We start from the raw sequence: 21405 nt of genomic DNA, 5'->3' as shown, positions 1-21405 counted from the left end.
TAAAAAAGCTGGAGTGGCCATACTAATATCAGATAATGCAAACTTTATACTCAGGAAGGTTGTAAGGGACAAAGACGGACATTTTATATTAATCAAGGGGTACGTAGAGCAGGAAGAATTCACTCTCCTAAACATATATGCACCGAATGAGGGGCCAGCAAAATATTTAATACAACTGTTGACAAATCTGAAAAATAATATCAACAACAACACAATAATTGTGGGGGACCTTAACACGGCTTTGTCAACACTGGACAGGTCAACCAGACTGAAACCCAACAAGAATATACTAGACCTGAGGAGAGAAATGGAAGAAAGAGGCCTAGTGGATATATATAGGACACTCAATTTCATGAAAGAGTCTTGCCAAGATTGGCAGTAGTTCCTCTTGGAAAGTTTGATAGAATTCATTAGTGAATCCATCTGGACCTGGGCTTTTGTTTTTCGGCAGACATTTGATTACTGTTTTAATTTCATCAATGGTGATGGGGGTGTTTAGATATGCTACATCCTCTTCCTTCAACCGTGGAAGATTATAAGAGTCCAAGAATTTATCCATTTCTTCCAGGTTCTCATTTTTAGTGGCGTAGAGTTTTTCAAAGTAGTTTCTGATTACCCTTTGAATCTCTGTCATATCAGTAGTGATCTCTCCTTTTTCATTCCTGATACGAGTTATCAAGTTTCTCTCTCTCTCTTTCTTTGTTAGGTTTGCCAGTGGTCTATCAATCTTGTTTATTTTTTCAAAGAACCAACTTCTGCTTTCGTTGATCTTTCGAATTGTTTTTTGAGTTTCCACTTCGTTGATTTCTGCTCTCAACTTTGTTATTTCCTTCTGTCTTCCTATTCTTGGGTCCTTTTGTTGAGCATTTTCTAGTTCTATTAGCTGTGTCATTAAGCTACTCAGGTAAGCTCCTTCTTCCTTCCTGATGTGTGCTTGCAAAGCTATAAATTTCCATCCCCAGAAACCTGGATACACATTCTTCTCCAATGTACATGGGACATTCTCCAGGATAGACTACATGCTGGCACATAAAACATACCTCCATAAGATCAAGAGGATAGAAATTTTGCAGACTACCTTCGCTGACCACAAGGCTCTGAAAGTATTTGTGAACTCCAAAGGGACTCAGAAGAAACACTTTAACACCTGGAAGTTAAACAGCCTCATGCTCAATAACCAGTGGGTCCGAGATGAAATCAAGGAGGAAATAAAAAGGTTCCTGGAAACAAATGACAATAAAGACACAAACTCTCAAAACTTATGGGACACAGCAAAAGCAGTACTGAGAGGAAAATTTATAGCTTTGCAAGCACACATCAGGAAGGAAGAAGGAGCTTACCTGAGTAGCTTAATGACACAGCTAATAGAACTAGAAAATGCTCAACAAAAGGACCCAAGAATAGGAAGACAGAAGGAAATAACAAAGTTGAGAGCAGAAATCAACGAAGTGGAAACTCAAAAAACAATTCGAAAGATCAACGAAAGCAGAAGTTGGTTCTTTGAAAAAATAAACAAGATTGATAGACCACTGGCAAACCTAACAAAGAAAGAGAGAGAGAGAAACTTGATAACTCGTATCAGGAATGAAAAAGGAGAGATCACTACTGATATGACAGAGATTCAAAGGGTAATCAGAAACTACTTTGAAAAACTCTACGCCACTAAAAATGAGAACCTGGAAGAAATGGATAAATTCTTGGACTCTTATAATCTTCCACGGTTGAAGGAAGAGGATGTAGCATATCTAAACACCCCCATCACCATTGATGAAATTAAAACAGTAATCAAATGTCTGCCGAAAAACAAAAGCCCAGGTCCAGATGGATTCACTAATGAATTCTATCAAACTTTCCAAGAGGAACTACTGCCAATCTTGGCAAGACTCTTTCATGAAATTGAACAAACAGAAACACTTCCAAATAGCTTTTATGAAGCCAACATCACCTTGATACCTAAACCAGACAGAGACGCTACCAAAAAAGAAAATTACAGACCAATATCACTGATGAATGCAGATGCAAAGATCCTCAACAAAATCCTGGCAAATAGGATTCAATGCCTCGTTAAGAAGATCATCCACTACGATCAAGTAGGTTTCATCCCAGGAATGCAAGGCTGGTTTAACATCCGTAAATCTATCAACATAATACACAACATCAATAACAAGAAAAATAAAAACCACATGATCATATCAATAGATGCAGAGAAAGCATTTGATAAGGTCCAACACCCATTCTTGATCAAAACTCTCAGCAAGATGGGAATGGAGGGAACCTTTCTCAATATAGTGAAGGCCATCTACCACAAGCCAGTGGCAAATATTATCCTCAATGGAGAAAAACTGAAAGCCTTCCCTCTAAATTCTGGCACAAGACAAGGCTGTCCTCTCTCACCACTCCTATTCAACATAGCACTGGAAGTACTTGCTATAGCGATTAGGCAAGAAAAGGATATCAAGGGAATCCAGATAGGAAAGGAAGAAGTCAAGCTCTCACTGTTTGCAGATGACATGATACTCTACTTAGAAAACCCTAAAGACTCTATCAAAAAGCTTCTAGAAACAATAGACTCATATAGCAAGGTGGCAGGCTACAAAATTAACACACAAAAATCAATGGCCTTTCTATATACCAATAGTAATAAGGATGAAATGGACATTAAGAAAACAACCCCATTCACAATAGTACCACACAAACTCAAATATCTTGGAATCAACTTGACTAAATATGTGAAGGACCTATACAAAGAAAACTATAAAACTCTGCTCCAAGAAATAAGAGAGGACACATGGAAATGGAAACACATACCCTGCTCATGGATTGGCAGGATTAACATCATCAAAATGTCAATACTCCCCAAGGCATTATACAGATTTAATGCCATCCCTCTAAAGATACCCATGACATTCTTCAAAGAAGTGGATCAGACACTCTTGAAATTCATTTGGAACAATAAACACCCTCGAATAGCTAAAGCAATCATTGGGAAAAAGAATATGGGAGGAATTACTTTTCCCAACTTTAAACTGTACTACAAAGCAACAGTTATCAAAACAGCATGGTATTGGAATAAGGATAGGTCCTCAGATCAGTGGAATAGGCTTGAATACTCAGAAAATGTTCCCCAGACATACAACCATCTAATTTTTGATAAAGGAGCAGGAAATCCTAAATGGAGCAAAAAATTAAACTTAGACCCCCAGCTAACATCATGTACAAAGGTAAAATCCAAATGGATTAAAGACCTCGATATCAGCCCCAAAACCATAAGATATATAGAACAGCACATAGGCAAAACACTACAGGACATTACAGGCATCTTCAAGGAGGAAACTGCACTCTCCAAGCAAGTGAAAGCAGAGATTAACAGATGGGAATATATTAAGCTGAGAAGCTTCTGCACCTCAAAGGAAATAGTGCCCAGGATACAAGAGCCACCCACTGAGTGGGAGAAACTATTCACCCAATACCCATCAGATAAGGGGCTAATCTCCAAAATATACAAGGCACTGACAGAACTTTACAAGAAAAAAACATCTAACCCCATCAAAAAATGGGGAGAAGAAATGAACAGACACTTTGACAAAGAAGAAATACGCATGGCCAAAAGACACATGAAAAAATGTTCCACATCACTAATCATCAGGGAGATGCAAATCAAAACAACGATGAGATACCACCTCACACCCCAGAGAATGGCACACATCACAAAGAATGAGAATAAACAGTGTTGGCGGGGATGTGGAGAGAAAGGAACTCTTATCCACTGCTGGTGGGAATGCTGTCTAGTTCAACCTTTATGGAAAGCGATATGGAGATTCCTCCAAAAACTGGAAATCGAGCTCCCATACGATCCAGCTATACCACTCCTAGGAATATACCCTAGGAACACAAAAATACAATACAAAAACCCCTTCCTTACACCTATATTCATTGCAGCTCTATTTACCATAGCAAGACTCTGGAAACAACCAAGATGCCCTTCAACAGACGAATGGCTAAAGAAACTGTGGTACATATACACAATGGAATATTATGCAGCTGTCAGGAGAGATGAAGTCATGAAATTTTCCTATACATGGATGTACATGGAATCTATTATGCTTAGTGAAATAAGTCAGAGAGAGAGAGAAAAACGCAGAATGGTCTCACTCATCTATGGGTTTTAAGAAAAATGAAAGACACCCTTGTAATAATAATTTTCAGACACAAAAGAGAAAAGAGCTGGAAGTTCCAGCTCACCTCAGGAAGCTCACCACAAAGAGTGATGAGTTTAGTTAGAGAAATAACTACATTTTTAACTGTCCTAATATTGAGAATGTATGAGGGAAATGTAGAGCCTGTTTAGGGTACAGGCGGGGGTTGGGTGGGGAGGAGGGAGATTTAGGACTTGGGTGATGGGAATGTTGCACTGGTGATGGGTGGTGTTCCTTTTATGACTGAAACCCAAACACAATCATGTATGTAATCAAGGTGTTTAAATAAAAAAAAATTATGCATTAAAAAAAAATAGAGCGCACATGTAGTAAAAAAATGGATTATAATTATTTTCAAAATGTAATATATAGGCTAAATACAACCTATGAATCATTAAAATAAAAGATTTTATCATGCATTTTATTAGCTTACACATACATAAGACTAAGCAAATGTTGATGGAGATATTTTATATTCTCTTCCTCTGTGTTACATTAATGTTTGGCTATATGTCCAAGGTGATGAAAGTTGGAACTAGCAAAATAAATTAAGGTATTAAATAAAAAAAAAAAAAAAAAAAAAAGAAAGAAATACATTTCCCCCTCCAGAGGCTAGTTACCTTCTCAAGGTCTGGTTCTTCTAAGCTCAGTGCTAACTCGTTGTTGTCCATCACAGAGGAAGCTGCTACATCCAACGGGGTAGATCCCCTCATAGAAGGAGAGGCTGAGGAAAAAAGAGGAGTAAGAAAGGGAAAACAAGGCCACTCAGCTCTGAGCTGAGGGTGTTATGCACACAATAGCCAGGAGAGGGTAGCAGACCCATAGAGAGGGTAGTTGACGCAGGCCTGTGTCAACAGTGGTTCCCCAAAGGGAATCCAACTTAAGAAAAATTCCCTCCCAATTTAAGAGGAGCCACTTTTCCAACCCACATTCATTAATAGTTATGAATAAGTCAAAGAATTTCTTCAAAGTGTCAATCAGGACCATGTAATTTCAAGTGTTTTCTTACATGAAACTCCTTGGGGTTCCCATGTAGAGACCCTTTAAATTAAAAGAACTCGGATGTCATGAAGTTAAAATGACTTGTCAACTTCTAGGTCCCCACTCAAGATTTAAAATGTCTCAAATGACATTAGGACACATAGTCACATCAGATTACCAATTTAATCTTTGCTTTTCCTGGAATGAAGGAAAATGCCAAGGGGCATTTCATAAAAAGTTTGCTAGTTTGGGGTTCCTTTTGAAAAATAGAAAATCTGAGATTTCAGATTTCACATGTCTAGATGGGCCTTCCAAAAATTTATTCGACCCACACCCAGCATAGTAAGACATAGAGTGGTGGTGATGGACCATCCATTGTTTGTCCACTGTAGCTCTCTATTACTCTGTCTTGTAGCTCTGAAAAGCTGGTGTATAGGTAAGTATATGATAGCCAACCCGCCATGAAAGAACTTATCAATAAGCTTGGCCTGGTTAGTACCACTTCCTAACAAGGAGAGTGTACTGTGGGGAGGTGGGTTTCCAGACATCCACAATCTCAGAGAGCATTTCAAAACCATGTGCTCATGGCCCTCAAACCATGTGTTTGTTGCCAATACAAACTGGCACCAGTACGGGCTGGTCGAAATGTCTCTACCACGGTTGGGGCACAGAGATATTGTGTCATTATTACACTCGTTTTAAAAGCAGACATAGTTCCTTCATTTAAAAAATACTATGGCTTATTTATGAATTTTGACTACTTTACTTCTTCAGTGGTCAGTAGCAGATACATATCCTCAGAAATACACACGACTCATTGATAAATTCCTTAACTGATTTATGCAGTGCCAGGAATTGAATTCAGAATTACTGCTGAGCCATGAGCCTGGTCACCGAGTGTAGACGCTTTAACATGACATACCTAGACCAACACTGCTGTTCTCCAGTAGGTAGCTTAGATGTTCAAACATGGCCTTCTGATTTTGCCGGCTAATTCGACAGAAATAACAAAGGAAGCGGCAGCAGCTAGCAACCATCTTCGGGAAAGCAATCTGTAGGGAGGATTTAGGAGATATCAAGGAACAGAAAACTATGGTGAGGCTTTTTGAGAAACATGACTCCTGAGAGTCTTAGTTTGAAGTCTTTCAAGTATATTTTAATACTCATTCATAGGAGAGACAGAGAGAGACAGACACACACATACATAGAGAGAGAGAGAGAGAGAGAGAGAGAGAGAGAGAGAGAGAGAGAGAGAGAGAGAGAGAGAAGGAGAGAGAGAGTGTGTAGATTCCTGAGACAAGGCTTCCAAAAATAGAGAGCTATTTATAGTTCTCAAGATCTCTTTCTTTCAAAGGAAATAGATGTCAAATGAGACTTCCAGTCATGGAAATGACATGACCCTATACCAGGCCACCATTCCTAACTAGGAAGGGGGCTGGATAGGACCCTTATGGGATATGTTAGAAAGGGAGACTAGTGGTTAGAAACAAAGATAAGTCTGCGCTATTCTGAAGCCTGTCTTCTAAGTAAAGTTTTCATGTGTGGAAGCCTACACAGTATCTCCTGTTAGACCACAAGGCAAGTCTCCCTCATAATGTCGTTCCATCAGGTACCATTGTACTTGTAGAGGAAATCCCCCCATTTTAGTGCTGAGATGCAATCTCAAATTACTGTTGACTTAGTTTGGCTCCAGCCTTAACGAAATAATTGGCATCCACCCAACCAGGCGATATTTTATTTTCAACCCATAATGCTAAATAAATAAGTGTTAACCTAGCTCAAGATCCCCAAAAGTCATTGAATGTGCAGGTTTTTGGGAAAAGGATCTGAAACCCAGAATCTTGCTCTTTCTGGAGCCTCCTGAGGGACTCCTCTTTCCAACCAAGGAGAGCTGGAGAAAGCAAAGGAGCCGGACTGAGCTGAGTCTCTGTTTTCTATTTTTTTTCCTATGATACAGGGAGAACTGGTTTCCCAGGACCCTGAAACTTTGGAATTTCTACTATTTTTAAAACATACCCTCGTGGCTACCTTTAGAGCTACTTGACTGAGTAGGATCCTCAAGAAACTGAAATAAATGTCTTGGTGTGCCGGATTCCTCCCCACTCCCCGACTTCCCCACCAATTTTAGGAACTTGGCTCACACAGGAAGCACTCCCCAGGGAACACTACTAGCATCATCATTAAGAATTCATTCCCCTTTAGAACAGCCTTTTCTTGACACAGCACAAAAAGCACCTGGCTCCCAAGAAGAAACCAGAGGAACCCCACTGTGGAGGGAGCAGAAGTGCAAGGCACAGGTGGAGCTGTGCAGAAAGGAGGGTGAGCAGCAGAGGAAGGAAGGCAAGCAGTGTAGGAGGTGAGCAGTGCAGGAAGTAGGCCACATAGCACCGGAAGAAAATCAAGCAGCACAGTGAGTGTTGGGACGAGTGTGGGAGCCTGGGCTTCCCTCAGTCAGGCACATGCTCGCTGGGCTCCATGGCAGAAGTGGCTGCCTATCTCCTGGGGCTCCTTCATCCCTGCCTCACCCTGGGAAGAGTAACTCACACCAGGAACACCAGCCCCAAGTGTGGCAGCCCAGGGGGTCAAGGTCTGCCTGAGTTCTGCTCACAGCATTACCTGGGATTTCTCTGCTCCCAGCACATTCACCATGACCTCCATCACTGTCTCGTGCATGCCAAGGACCCGCATGAGGTTGGGGTGCTGGTAAAACACCTTGTTGTTCATTATGTCTCTAGGATGAGGATCAGAGAAAAACTTCAGCACTTGCTTATGTCAATGCTACGGAAATGCAGGGATGAGGGGCCAGAGAGATAGTAGAGTGGGTTGAGGGTTTGGCCTCGCATGCAGCTGATCCCGGATCCATTCCCAACACCACATGTGGTCCTATGAGCGCAGAGCCAGGAGTAAGCTTTGAGCACCACTAGGTGTGGCCCCAAAAGAAAACAAAATGAAAACAAATAAGTAAATAAAACATAGGGATGAGGACACACAAAGGTATGAAAAATACAGCATGTGTGTTTTGGGGGTGGGAGGCAACGCAACCATGATAGGGTGAGACAGTAGGAAATGCCTTTTGTTAAATTATTTGTGGAGTGTTTTGTTTCTTTTTTTAAGCTGATGGGAATATTTTATGCTCTTCTATTAAGTACTTGAGTTCTCTCTTGAAAACATTTTGTTCTAATGAGATATTCAATGGTATCTCTGGGTCTCTTTTGCTTAATAGTTTTTTGAGTCAGCTCAAATCACTAGATTTCTCTTCCTCCATGTACTCTGAGTAGAATGTATTTTTCTTCTCTTGTCTATCCACGTCTCTGGATTTCTATTTTCCTAATGATTGGGATACACACTTGTTGTGGGGCTAAGGATCACATTGATGGTGTTATACATGCTAAGAAGTGCTCAAGAAGTGAGCTACATCTCTGGCCCGTACCCTATTCTTTAAGCAATTGCGTACTAGGCATCAATGATATTTTTGGAAATTGGTTTTTAAAACCAGAATTGTCAAAAAATTGTAAAACGATTAAGTTTTTAAGTTATTCAATATAATTTTATATAATAAATCTTCAAGGAAATAAAAATACAGCCAGCCAATTACCTGGAGGTGTAATCCCTGTGGGATGGAGTGCGTGTGTTACTGTCTTTCCACTCCTCCCCAAACTTCTCCTTCAGATGCTGCAGTGCTAACAGGGTTACTACCTTTTATTTTTGTTTGTTTGTTTTTGGGACTAAACCCAGCAGTGCTCAGGGCTTACTCCTGGCTCTGTGCACAAGGATTTTGTTGTCTGTTTTTTGGGCCATATTTAGCTGTACTCAGGGCTCACTCCTGGTTCTGTGCTCATGGATTATTCCCAGTGGGCTTGGTGGACCATTTGGGGTGGTTGAGATTGAATCTGGGTTAGCTGTGCAAGGCAAGAGCCCTACCCACTGAACTATTGCTCCAGCCCCTTATGTAAAGAATTTGAAAAATAGATTTTAAAAGATGCATGCCACCTCTTCATGCTAACAATAGCACTATTTATATAATAAAGGATTGAAAACAACCTAAATGCCCACAGATGAGTAGATAAAAAAAGGTATATAATGATACTAGTTGTTTATAAAAACAGGTGAATCTAAAGGGTATTATATTGAAGAAATGTCAGAGAAAGACAAATATTTCACTTATATAGGGAAGATAAAGAAACCACTAGTGAACTGACTAGTGAATTAAAACAAAAATACAAATTTAGAATATAAGAACAAGACACCAGAGGGAAAGAAGGATTGAGTGAAAGGGGTAAAGGGACCAGCTATGACATAAATGGGAAACTATACTTTTGGTAGTGAACTTAATGTAGCATTACATATAGATGTTGCTATGTAATGCTTAATATCTGACATATCGTAAGACTACAGAAACCATACTACTGCAATTAAATAAAATTCCTCTTTGTAAAGGGTCTTGAGGAATGCATGCACACTTCTCATTGTCCCACCCCTTTCCTGAACCTTGATGAGGACATTTCTAGAGTTTACTAGCAGAATTGTAGGAAGCAAAGTTGGGCAGCAGGAAAGGTGCCTTGGTTCTAGCTCTTGGTTTTAATCAAGTTAGTCACAGTATTCAGAGGAAACCTTTTGGGTATTGATTTTCTCATGCCAAAAAAATGCAAGTTACTACATAACTAAAGGAAATCTTTCTGATATCTCAAATGTTCTTTGATGACGTGGCTTCTAAGGAAAAGTCGCACGCTGTTGTCATGGGCAAAGCTGTCTCACAGAACTGAGTAAATGGCCCTCTGGGTTAGTGCTGAAACAGGAAGGGATCAAAGGGGTTAGAAGAGTAGAGTCTCAAAAGACTTCCACCCAAATGTTCAAGTGCTTTCATGACTTCTTTCTGTCCCTGTTTTCTGAGTGTTTTCATGGTCTTCTGGGACAATTTCTTACCACTCAGACTCAGTGGCTATTTTTGTCACAATGCTTCCTACTCTTGGTAATGTTCCTTTTTGCTGATCAGTAGAGTCTGGTCTTTGAGATTATCAAAAGTGAGTGACTCCATTTGACAAGGCTGACGTCCCATGAGGTAGGAAATGGTGCTGAGGGCACACAGATTTTATACGCTTAGATTCTAGAAAACCCAGATTTCACCCCCTTGACCCTGCTCCTAAAAGCTTTTGGAGAGCCTTTGCACCTCACTATGAATGACCTACCCCAACCCGTTGATCATGAGAAGCTCTTCTTCCTTGCCCATCCTGACACTGAGGAGGCAGCGAATCTGGCCCAGCGCTGCCAAGAGGTTGATGGTGTCACTCACAGATGCTTGGCTGATAGTATAAGTCTTCCGCAGTGCCTGCAGGAGCTCCCCGATGCTGTCGTATTGCCTTTGGAGCAGGTTGAACATCATGCGGATGAGCTCTGCATCTTGGATTTGGTCCTCCTGGGCCCAGCGAATCATTGTCTGAGAGATGAGCTCTTTGAGGGTTGCTAGAAGGACAACAGAAGGGACTAATCAGACACTGTGGTTGTTATGACTCAAGGAGAGCTGCGGACCTCCGCTAATTTATCCAAAGATAAGATGGCCCATCAAAGTTTGAAAGTTCCTTCTACTTTATTTAACGAATTAAATCTTTTTTTTTTTTTGGATTTAGGGACACACTCAAAAGTGCTCAGGGGTTACTCCTAGTGGTGCTCATGTGGTGTGATGGTTGAAATGTATTTAGCTGCGTGAAGGGCAAGTGCTTTAATCCAGGCATTATTTCTCTAGCCCTTAAAGTTCCATTTTAAAGAGTTGGATAGGACATGCAGGAATCAAACTGTATTACCTTTTTATCCTTTTTTTTTTTTTTTAAATTTTGGGGCCATATCCTCTGGCACCCAAAGGATACTACTGGCTCTCCGGAGCCACTTTTAAGAGTATAGGACCATGTGGTGTCAGATTGAACTCAGTCTCGTGTATGTTTTCATACTTAGCCATGGGCCTATTTCTTCAGTCTAAGAAAAGAGTATCTCAATTTTTTAATCTAAGTTGCTAAGTAATTCTAACAATTCTACTTTGAATGCTGTTTGGATCAATGCTGGACATAGAGGACTAAATATAATAGATGCCACTCTTACCTACTCACCAATAAGTTTTTACATTTTTATTTCATAAAAAGCAAACTTAACTTAAAATAGAATATAATTAATAGAAAAATAAAGGCATGTGTAAATGCCACAGGACAGAGTGAGAAAGAGGATTCTTAGTGGGTGGATATATGAGAAGACATTGGACATCATCTCTTTAGAGTAAACAGTATTAAGTACTAGAATTTCTCTCCTATAAATATCACCCCCTTGCGTCTTAACAATAATGAATACCATGAACTGAGTAAGTCATGCCATTGCTTCAAGACATTTTAGATCTTAGATTCTTAATCTATAGTTTAAAAACCATAATTTAAAATGTCTTAAATTTGTATTTTACTACCACCATATATTTAGTTTATACACATATTTATGTATGTGTAACAAGGCTCAAACAATAATTTCTCAAGCACAAGAGATCATTAGTAGATAAATGTTGCAAGTCAGCCCCTGAAGAGGTTTACTGAGGGAGGGATGGAGGATGAGGTCTTTCCCCTCCAGCTCGGAGCACACATCTGCCACCCTGTCTAGCCGACGGTTCTGAGGTGAAACAGTGGGTAAACAGCTTGCAGACAGTCAGGCTTGTGGAAATATTAGCTTGATTCGGTGGACAAGACTGAAGTCCAAAGCCTCAGCATCAGTTCCAGCCAAAAAGCCCCTCGCCTTCCACAGACCCTTGTTTTTATCCCCCAGAATCAGGTACCACCCAATGGTGGGATCAGATACCACCCAATGGTGGAAGCAGAATCAGGTACCACCTTAGGGTGAGGCAGAATGCCAGGTCACACCCTAGGGTAGGGCACAATCACCGATCAGGTTAGGGTCAGTAACATAATAATCCCCTAAAATATTTACATACACAACAATAAAGATGAAGAAGCCTGCTGTAGATTCCAAAAACTTATAGTCCATCAGAAGACAGATAAAAAATGGAAGACAGATAAAAAGTGGACTGTGAATACTCTGGCTGAATGGCTTTGAAGCTGGATGTGTGATTATCTGTGCCTCAACTCACACCACATCATACTAAGTTCTTTGCTGTGATGGTGGGTTATACGGGTAGTAGAAAGGGAACTGGAATGGGGGGAGGACATAGTTGGTGATGGGTATTCCCCTGATTCAATGTTAATATGTACCTAAAACACTACTATGAAAGATATGTAAGCCATTATGAAAAAAATATGTTTTTAATCAGAAACTTTCTTTGACTTACATGTATTATTATTATTATATCAATTATATGTTATGTTATGTCACTAAAAATTTTTTTTTTACACATTCAAGGAAGGGACCAAGATGACCTGTAACTTGATGCAGGAAACCCTCTGCATTCTTTTTTTTTTTTTCAGGCCACACCCATTTGATGCTCAGGGGTTACTCCTGGCTAAGCGCTCAGAAATTGCCCCTGGCTTGGGGGGACCATATGGGACACCGGGAGATCGAACCGGGGTCCGTTCTACGCTAGCGCTTGCAAGGCAGACACCTTACCTCTAGCGCCATTTTCCCAGCCCTGCACTCTTATATTCATTGCAGCACTATTCACAATATCCAGAATCTGGAAACAATCCAAGTACCAGAGAAGAGGTGAGTACATAAAGAAACTCTGGTATATCTACACAATGAAATATTCTGCAATTTTAGGAAAAATGAAATCATGAAATTTTCTTATACATGGGTGATTATGGAGAGTATTATGCTGAATGAAATGAGTCAGAAGGAGAGGGATAGACATAGATAGATTGCACTCACTTGTGAGATATATAGAAAAGAAGTATGGTAATACTATCAAAGACAATATTGATGAGGGCCAGGAGAACCAGCCATGATAAGAAACTTGCCACAAATAGTGGGAGATTTCAGTTAGGGCAGAGAAGGGACCACTATAACAATGACAGTTGGAGATGATAATTCTGGACAAGAAAGGATGCTGAAAGGTGATAAAGTGATATGCATTATACCCCTCAGTAACAATATTACACAGCACAGTGTAAAGAAGAAAGAAGAGAGAGACAAAAGGAAAATGTCTGCTTGAGATGCAAGAAGGGGCGAGGGTGGGAGGAAAACTGGAGCTATTGGTATGCACTGGTGAAGAGTATTGTACATTGTCTGACTTAAATCAAGCATGAACAACGTTATTACTGTGTATCTCATGGTGATTTTATTAAATAATTTATTTATTTAAAAATGACCTATAACTCAGAATTTTGATGGCTCATAAATACCACAAGGACTGGAAAGTTAGTTGGGGTGGGGCCTTTTGACATGGGACAAATGGTGCCTGAAAGATGCTGGTTGAAATCAGTAAGAGAGGATTGGCATAGAGAGGTAGATCTGGGTGCAAGCCCCAGTAGGCCTCCAGAATGGCCAGAAAGATACTGCTCAGACTTCTTCATCCCAACACAAAATGTTTAGGTACCATGACTGAATCGAGAAATTCTACTCTTATTTTCACCGCCATTGGGCTAGACATTCTGATGTAGTACGAAGGGCGGAGCAAAGACCCTTAATTCACACATGGCGATCCAGGCAATGCTGATGGGATCATAAGTCATCCTTCAATGAAACGACCATAAACAAGGGCCCGGAGAGATAGCACAGTGGTGTTTGCCTTGCAAGCAGCCGATTCAGGACCAAAGGTGGTTGGTTCAAATCCTGGTGTACCATATGGTCCCCAAAAACCAAAAAAAAAAAAAAAAGAACCATAAACAAACTCAAACAGGAGCCTGTGCCATCTCAGAGCTCATGGTTTAATAACCCCACAGTACCATAGATGCCAGATATCTGCTCTACATACAGTTGAGGAACATCATAAGGACATAAAAATAGAATATAGCTACCAAAGCTCCAGAAGAGATGCCGATATGGAGGATTAATTTAACTTACTGTCAGCCCTGTGAGTATTTCAGGTTCAGAAGGGAGAAATAAGCTGAAAGACTTAAAAAAGGATCCCCAACCAAGGCAGAGAGAGGCAAAGTTAAAAAGACGCTCCTCAGAGATCTCACTAGGCAGGGACTGTTGACTAAATCTTGTGTTATGTTAGGTAACTGACGGACACTTTGGGGGGGAAAAGGGCTATTTATGGGCGAAGCTAGGCTCCTTTCAGGGAACTTGTTTTCTCAGCAGTCAAATGTGATAGTTCCCATTTCTCCTTGTTAATATTCAGAGAGAGGACTGAAATCAAGACCCAAACACAGACACTATTGGGCCCAAGGTAAATTTGTCCAGTCCTTGAAGCACAGCTGTCTCTTAAGCCTCTGATTTTGGCTTAGAAGAATTAAAGTTTGCACCATATAGAGACAAATAAATTGTCTTTAGTGACAAGAGGATCATTACAGTCTCTGCTACACATGAACTAGCTGATCAGCCCACGGACCATTCCTTTTGAAAAAGGGAATTTTGCAGAGTCATAATGAAACCAAGTAAATATTAGCTTTCTGTTATCCTGGTTTTCAAATCAATCTGGATTTAAATGGCCACTTCACACACAAATTTCACACCCCAAATCAATTTCTGTCATCCAGAGAATGCACATTTTATAGCAAACACCTCACCAGAGAGTATATGAAAAGAAAATTACCCTGGAGGGATGGAAGAGAAAATGTCTCATGGATTTGTAGTCAAACCTAAACTTCAAGATAAGGATGAAAGAATTGGAGAAAGAAAACAAGTGTGTGACAAAGCAAAAATCATCATTAAAAAAAAATTAGAAACAAAACCCAAAACTGTCCCTAAGATCATGACAGAGAAAAACAAGGCTTGTCATTAATGTTTTGTGGGACAGTTATCATTTGGTAAACGGCATAACATTTAAAGCCATTACTGTGACAGGGTTTCAGTGTGTGAGGTTGGGGTCCTGAAAGTTAGAATCACAATAAACACAGAGGAGAGGAAACTTGGGAGAGGGAGAAGAGAATTTCTCGAGTCCTGAAAAAAAAAAAAAAACACTGTATAATTGTGGCCTGACATATTCTTAGAGACTCAGTACTTAACAAGCAAACCTATGCTGATTCAATGACATTTTTTATGGTTCACACACCTCTGGGACTGAGAAAATGGAGTTTTATAATCCCTGAGAGCTATGTCATTGAAAATTCCTCAGATTTTAATTGGCTCCCATATACCTGTGGCAGAGCAACATAATTTACCCAGGTGGAAAGGTTAAAAAGATACATTTTCTAGAATGTGGTCATTTTTTTCCACTTATCGGCATATCAGAGGATTAAAAGTATGAATGCGTATAACCATGTCTAGCACATCCACTGGGATTAATAAAGATTAACTATTATACAATCTTCAGTTATAGAAATGGAGTCCACACACCCTCAAGGTATCTAAGATCTGTTAGTTCATGAGGCAAATGATTTTTTCTTTATTCTAAGATGTTATGTACCTTTTTCCACTGTGTTGGTAGCTGCACTGATGAAAGAAGATATGGGCAGAAGTGCTGCAGCCTCAGATTGTGGAAGTCTAGTCTATATTTTTAGGTTCTGTGTCTTAAAAAATGGCACAATTTTATATAAAAATGTCTTAAATGAGGGGCTGAAGAGATAGTACGAGGGTTAAGGCATGTGCGTGTGACTGAACTCAGTTTAACCCCCCAGAACATTATATTATTATAAACGCTGCTAGGAGTGATATATGATTACTGCCAGATGTGATTCCAAAATTCACCCCCTAAGTTAAAATAAGATAATTCTTTCCCTTTCCAGTTCTTTATCTTTGAGACAAATTTTCTTCCTATTATCTTTTCCTATTTACTTCTTTCAATGAGCAAAACATAAAATAATTTAGTCCAATTATTATTATTATTATTATTATTTTGGTTTTTGAGTCACACCCGGCAGTGCTCAGGGGTTACTTCTGGCTCTCTGCTCAGAAATCGCTCCTGGCAGGCTCAGGGGACCATATGGGATGCCGGGATTTGAACCACCCACCTTCTGCATGCAAGGCAAATGCTTTACCTCCATGCTATCTCTCCGGCCTCAATCCAATATTTTTCAATATAGCAGTAGGCTCTTTACAGCTATCTCTAGTAAGTATAACTTAATCGATTTATAAAACTATAAAACAATTACTCTTGTACAACATTTATTTTCAATAAATATTTAGTCAATTTTCACAGAAATATATTTGATATGTAGTGGGTTTTTGTTATATTTAAGTAGTAAAAATATTTTTTGAAGTGGAAGCAGAGATAAACAGATGGGACTATATTAAGCTGAGAAGCTTCTGCACCTCAAAGGAAACAGTGCCCAGGATACAAGAGCTACCCACTGAGTGGGAGAAACTATTCACCCAATACCCATCAGATAAGGGGCTAATATCCAAAATATACAAGGCACTGACAGAACTTAACAAGAAAAAAATGTAATATCATCAAAAAATGGGGAGAAGAAATACAAATGGCCAAAAGGCACATGAAAAATTACTCCACATCACTAATCATCAGGGAGATGATATCAAAACAACTATGAGGTACAATTTCATGCCACAGAGATTGGGGCACATCACAAAGAATGAGAACAAGCAGTGCTGGCAGGGATGTGGAGAGGAAAGGAACTCTTATTCACTGCTGGTGGGAATGCTGTCTAGTCCAATCTTTATGGAAAGCGATATGGAGATTTCCTCCAAAAGTTGGAAATTGAGCTCCCATATGATCCAGCTATACCACTCCTAGGGATATACCCTAGGAACATAAAAATACAATACAAAAATCCCCTCCTCACACTTATATTCATTGTCATTCTATTTACAATAGTCAGACTCCGGAAACAGCCAAGATGCCCTTCAACAGATGAATGGCTAAAGAAACTGTGGTACATATACACAATGGAATATTATGCAGCTATCAGGAGAAATGAAGTCATGACATTTTCCTATACATGGAATATATTATGCTGAGTGAATAAGTCAGAGGGAGAGAGATAGATGCAAAATAGTCTCACTCATCTATGGGTTTTAAGAAAAAAAATGTTTTGTAATAATTTTCAGAGACAAAAGAGAGGAGGGCTCGAAGATCCAGCTCACGATATGAAGCTCATCACAAAGAGTGGTGAATGAGGTTAGAAAAATAACTACACTGAGAACTATCATAACAATGTGAATGAATGAGGGAAGTAGAAAGCCTGTCTCAAATACAGGTGGGGGTGGGGTGGCGAGGAGGGAGATTTGGGACATTGGTGATGGGAATGTTGCACTGGTTCTTTATATTACTGAAACCCAACTATAATCATATTTGTAATCAAAGTGTTTAAATAAAGATATTAAAAAACAAAAAGAAAAAGGAATTAGCAAGAATACAGGGAAATGAAGAGCAGTTCCCTCAGAATATGCTAGAAAGGAAATGAAATGTTAAATCTGTTGAGGTTTGGGTTGAAATAGCTTCTTACTACATTTTAGCTTTGTGAACTTCATCAAGTTACTTGGCTTGTCTGAGTCTTAACTTTAAAATGCATATGTTGTATATTTAATTATTATGTGAATTTACTGTAAAATGCTTAGAGAGTGAAGGGGCACTGTAGGAAATAAAAATATAAAGCAAAAATATTATTTGAGGGTACAGTAGAAGGGCACTTGCTTTACATGTGGCTAATGGAGGCTCAATCCCTATACAAGCACTTTCAGGAATAATTCCTGAGTGCAGAACTAGGAATAATTTCTGAACATGGGTAGATGTGGTTCCCCCAACTTTCTGTGTGAGTGTCTTGCCTGATAGTAGAGTGGTTAAGGCATTTGCTTTGCATACAGCCAAAATCCAGGATTTCATATAGCGTATTTGCCGGCATATAAGACGACTGGGCGTATAAGACGACCCCCTAATTGTGCAGTTAAAACATATGTTTAGGCCTCTATTCGCTGTATCAGACAGAACGTCCCTGTGCTGCAACTTCATGTACCACAGTGAGCCAATCACAACAAGCAAAGGTCCAAAGGTTCTACTGTCATAGACTTCCTCTCTGACTCTGGCCAATCTGAGCAGGCTTTTGACAGTGTAGATTCTGGTCCAGAACATTGTCTCATTGGCATGCATCAAAAGCCTGCATGGGTTGGCCGAATCAGAGAGGTGGTCCGAGCAGCCTGGCAGTGATTGGTGCAGAACAGTGTCTAATTTGCATGCATCAAAAGCCTGCTTGGATTGGCTGAGCCAGAGAGGCGGTCTGAACAGCCTGGCAGTGATTGGTGCAGATCATCATCTAATTTGCATGCATCAAAAGCCTGCTTGGATTGGCCAAGTTAGAGAGGTGGTCTGAGCAGCCTGGCAGTGATTGGTGCAGAACAGTGTCTAATTTGCATGCATCCAAAGCCTGCTTGGATTGGCTGAGTCAAAGAGGCGGTCCGAGCAGCCTGGCAGTGATTGGTGCAGGATCGAGTTGGAACATTCGTTTTGTGGCAATATTCAGACAATTTCCGTTTAGCGGCATATTGAAACATTTTTTGGAATATACTCGGCATATAAGACGACCCCTGATTTTCGGTTGACTTTTTTTGTTTCAAAGGTCGTCTTATATGCCGGAAAATATGGTAGTTAAACAGTAAGGATTGATGCTTGAAAAGAGAGCCAGAAAAAAAAAAGAAAAGAAAAGAAAAGAAAAAAAAGAAAAGAGAGCCAGGATAAAGCCCTGAGCTCTACTGAGTGTAGATCCCAAAAATTATGTTCTAAATAATAATACAGTTATTACCCACTGCAGCTTAGTTGAGGAAAGTAAATGCACAATGAAGATTTTAATAAAAAAAAATTAAAGCAGAAACTAATGGGTGAAAATGTGATGTTTTTCCTAAGGTATTTGGAAAATAAGATGAATCATTAGAAGCTACAGCTTTTATAGTAATATTGATAAATATTATATTATCAGTGAAATTAATAGCTATTACCCATATAAATGCATCCTTAATAACATTTTAAGTGCATAATGAAGTCTTATGACCAAAAACATTGAGGACTACTGAGCTATACAAAGGACCCCTGCTTAGATGTTGGCCATGTATTTTTGATGAGACAAAGAAAGTCTCTTTCTCCAGCTAAGATGAAATCTTGTTCTATCAAGTGATGTGATACTAATCAAATAGTTGAGACCTGAACCTTGAAAGTTACAAATTAGAAAGCTCTCTCTGTTTCTGGATGGGGGATAGATTAAATGTGAGTATAAGACACAGATATCTGAGATGGAGAAATAAAGTGAGGATTAGAGAAGCATTATTTTGGAAATCGAATCCTGGCAGTCAGCAAGTGCCTTTGCCATTATTCAGTGAACACCAAAGGGCTCCTAGCCAGTCTGAAGGGTCCTCAAGGCTCTTCTCTACAGCACAAAGTTAAGATCAGCTATCTTTAGAACAAGGAGAGAACTGGGTATGTTTTACTGAGATTGTAAGGAAAGACTTTTTAAGTCAGCTTTTCAGACAATACAGGGGAGAACACAGAAAAGTTGGATATGGGCTACAGAGGGAGCTACACAAATTGCCCACCACACTAGTTGACCTTTCAGCAATGACTTTATCTCATATATTGGAAACTAGCATTGTCAACTCCAGAAGGTTTTGCTAGATAGGACATAGGCCTTGAGACATTTTCACAAGGTTCTAAATGTGTTCAGAACCTAGGGACTTAGTTACTTCTACTTGAGTCATTCTCAAATTAGCCCATTGAGCAGAATTTTCTGTTAAGTATTGGATATAGAGTTATCTGCTCTTATAATATACAACCACTTCAAGATATAATTATTACACACAGAAGCATAGCTAATGGAAATAAATAAAATGGTCTTATAAAAAAATAAGCATGGATGAATATGTAGAATATTATGCTGAGTGACAGGAGTAAGAGGAAGAGGGACAGACTTAGAAAGGTTTCACTCATTTGTGGGATATAAAAACTGATAGTATGGTAATAATACCCAAAGACAATAGACACAAAGGCCAGGTAGATTGGTCCATTCTAGAAAGCATGCCACAAAGAATGGGGGAGTGCAGTTGGGCAGAGAATGGCATCATCATACCAGAATGACAATGATAGTTGAAAATGACTGTTCTGAAATGGGTGCTGAAAGGAGGTAAAGTGATATGCTTGGGGCAGGAGCGGTGGCGCTGTGGTAGGGCGTTTGCCTCGAATGCGCTAACCTAGGATGGACCACGGTTTGAACCCCCTGCATCCCATATTGTCCCTCGAGCCAGGAGCGATTTCTGAGTGCATATCCAGGAGTAACTCCTGAGTGTCTCTGGCTGTGGCCCCCAAAATTAAACAAAAAGATGCATGATACCCTTTCAGTAACAGTATTGCAAACCACATTGTCTAAAAGAAAAAAAAAAAAGAAAGAGTGAAAGGAGGGGAGAGGAGGAAATAGGAGGATAAAGATTAAGAAGAAAAAGATAAAGAAAGAGAAGGAGAAAAAAGACAAAAAAGAGGGCCCGGAGAGATAGCACAGCGGTTTGCCTTGCAAGCAGCCGATCCAGGACCAAAGGTGGTTGGTTCGAATCCCGGTGTCCCATATGGTCCCCGTGCCTGCCAGGAGCTATTTCTGAGCAGACAGTCAGGATTAACCCCTGAGCACCGCCGGGTGTGACCCAAAAACCAAAAAAAAAAAAAAGAAGACCATACAGATAGGCAGGAAGCAGAGTGGGAGGGAAACTGGGGACAATTGGTAGTAGGAAATGTGCAACGGTGAAGGACTAGATGCTGGACTTTGACTGAAACTCAATCATGATTGACTTTATAACTGTATATCTCATGGTGATTCACTTAAAAATTTTATTCAAAAATAAAGCAAAAAGTTGGTTAAAATATATTGCCTAAGATATTTGGAAAATAAGATGATTATAAAAAGCTACCATTTTCATATTAATATACACTTGATTATATATTCATAAAGACGAATGCCAATTCTGTCATTTCTTTTTCTCCCAAAGCGTCCTTTATATAAAAGGTAACTCTTCCCTTTCCTCCTACATTTTCCTTCCCTTTCTATTACGTGGAGACCAGTGGAGCAGAGCGGAGCAGCTCTATCATGGAGCTAAAGAAGTTTCTAGAGGCTATATGAATCAATTAGTAGCAAAATACATTACGCTGCTATGACTCTTTTGCAATGCCAGTTCCCTTCAGGAGATGATTCATGCAAATAGTCTCAATAGTAAATAC

General features: G+C 39.7%; 1 protein-coding gene across 1 annotated transcript in view; it reads right to left on the bottom strand.

Annotated features, from left to right (window-relative positions):
- The window catches only part of RYR3 (ryanodine receptor 3), a 473873-nt gene that overhangs the window by 175996 nt on the left and 276472 nt on the right, over positions 1-21405 (bottom strand). The window contains exons 40-43 of the mRNA XM_049790221.1: positions 10364-10637; positions 7794-7908; positions 6100-6229; positions 4817-4920 (exon numbers count right to left, since the gene is read on the bottom strand). Of these exons, the coding sequence (XP_049646178.1) occupies positions 4817-4920; positions 6100-6229; positions 7794-7908; positions 10364-10637 (623 nt within the window). The remainder of the gene's footprint in view (positions 1-4816; positions 4921-6099; positions 6230-7793; positions 7909-10363; positions 10638-21405) is intronic.

This window comes from Suncus etruscus, chromosome 16 (assembly GCF_024139225.1).
Source record: "Suncus etruscus isolate mSunEtr1 chromosome 16, mSunEtr1.pri.cur, whole genome shotgun sequence".
Classification (NCBI taxonomy): domain Eukaryota; kingdom Metazoa; phylum Chordata; class Mammalia; order Eulipotyphla; family Soricidae; genus Suncus; species Suncus etruscus.
This window is presented reverse-complemented; position numbering and strand designations above follow the sequence as displayed.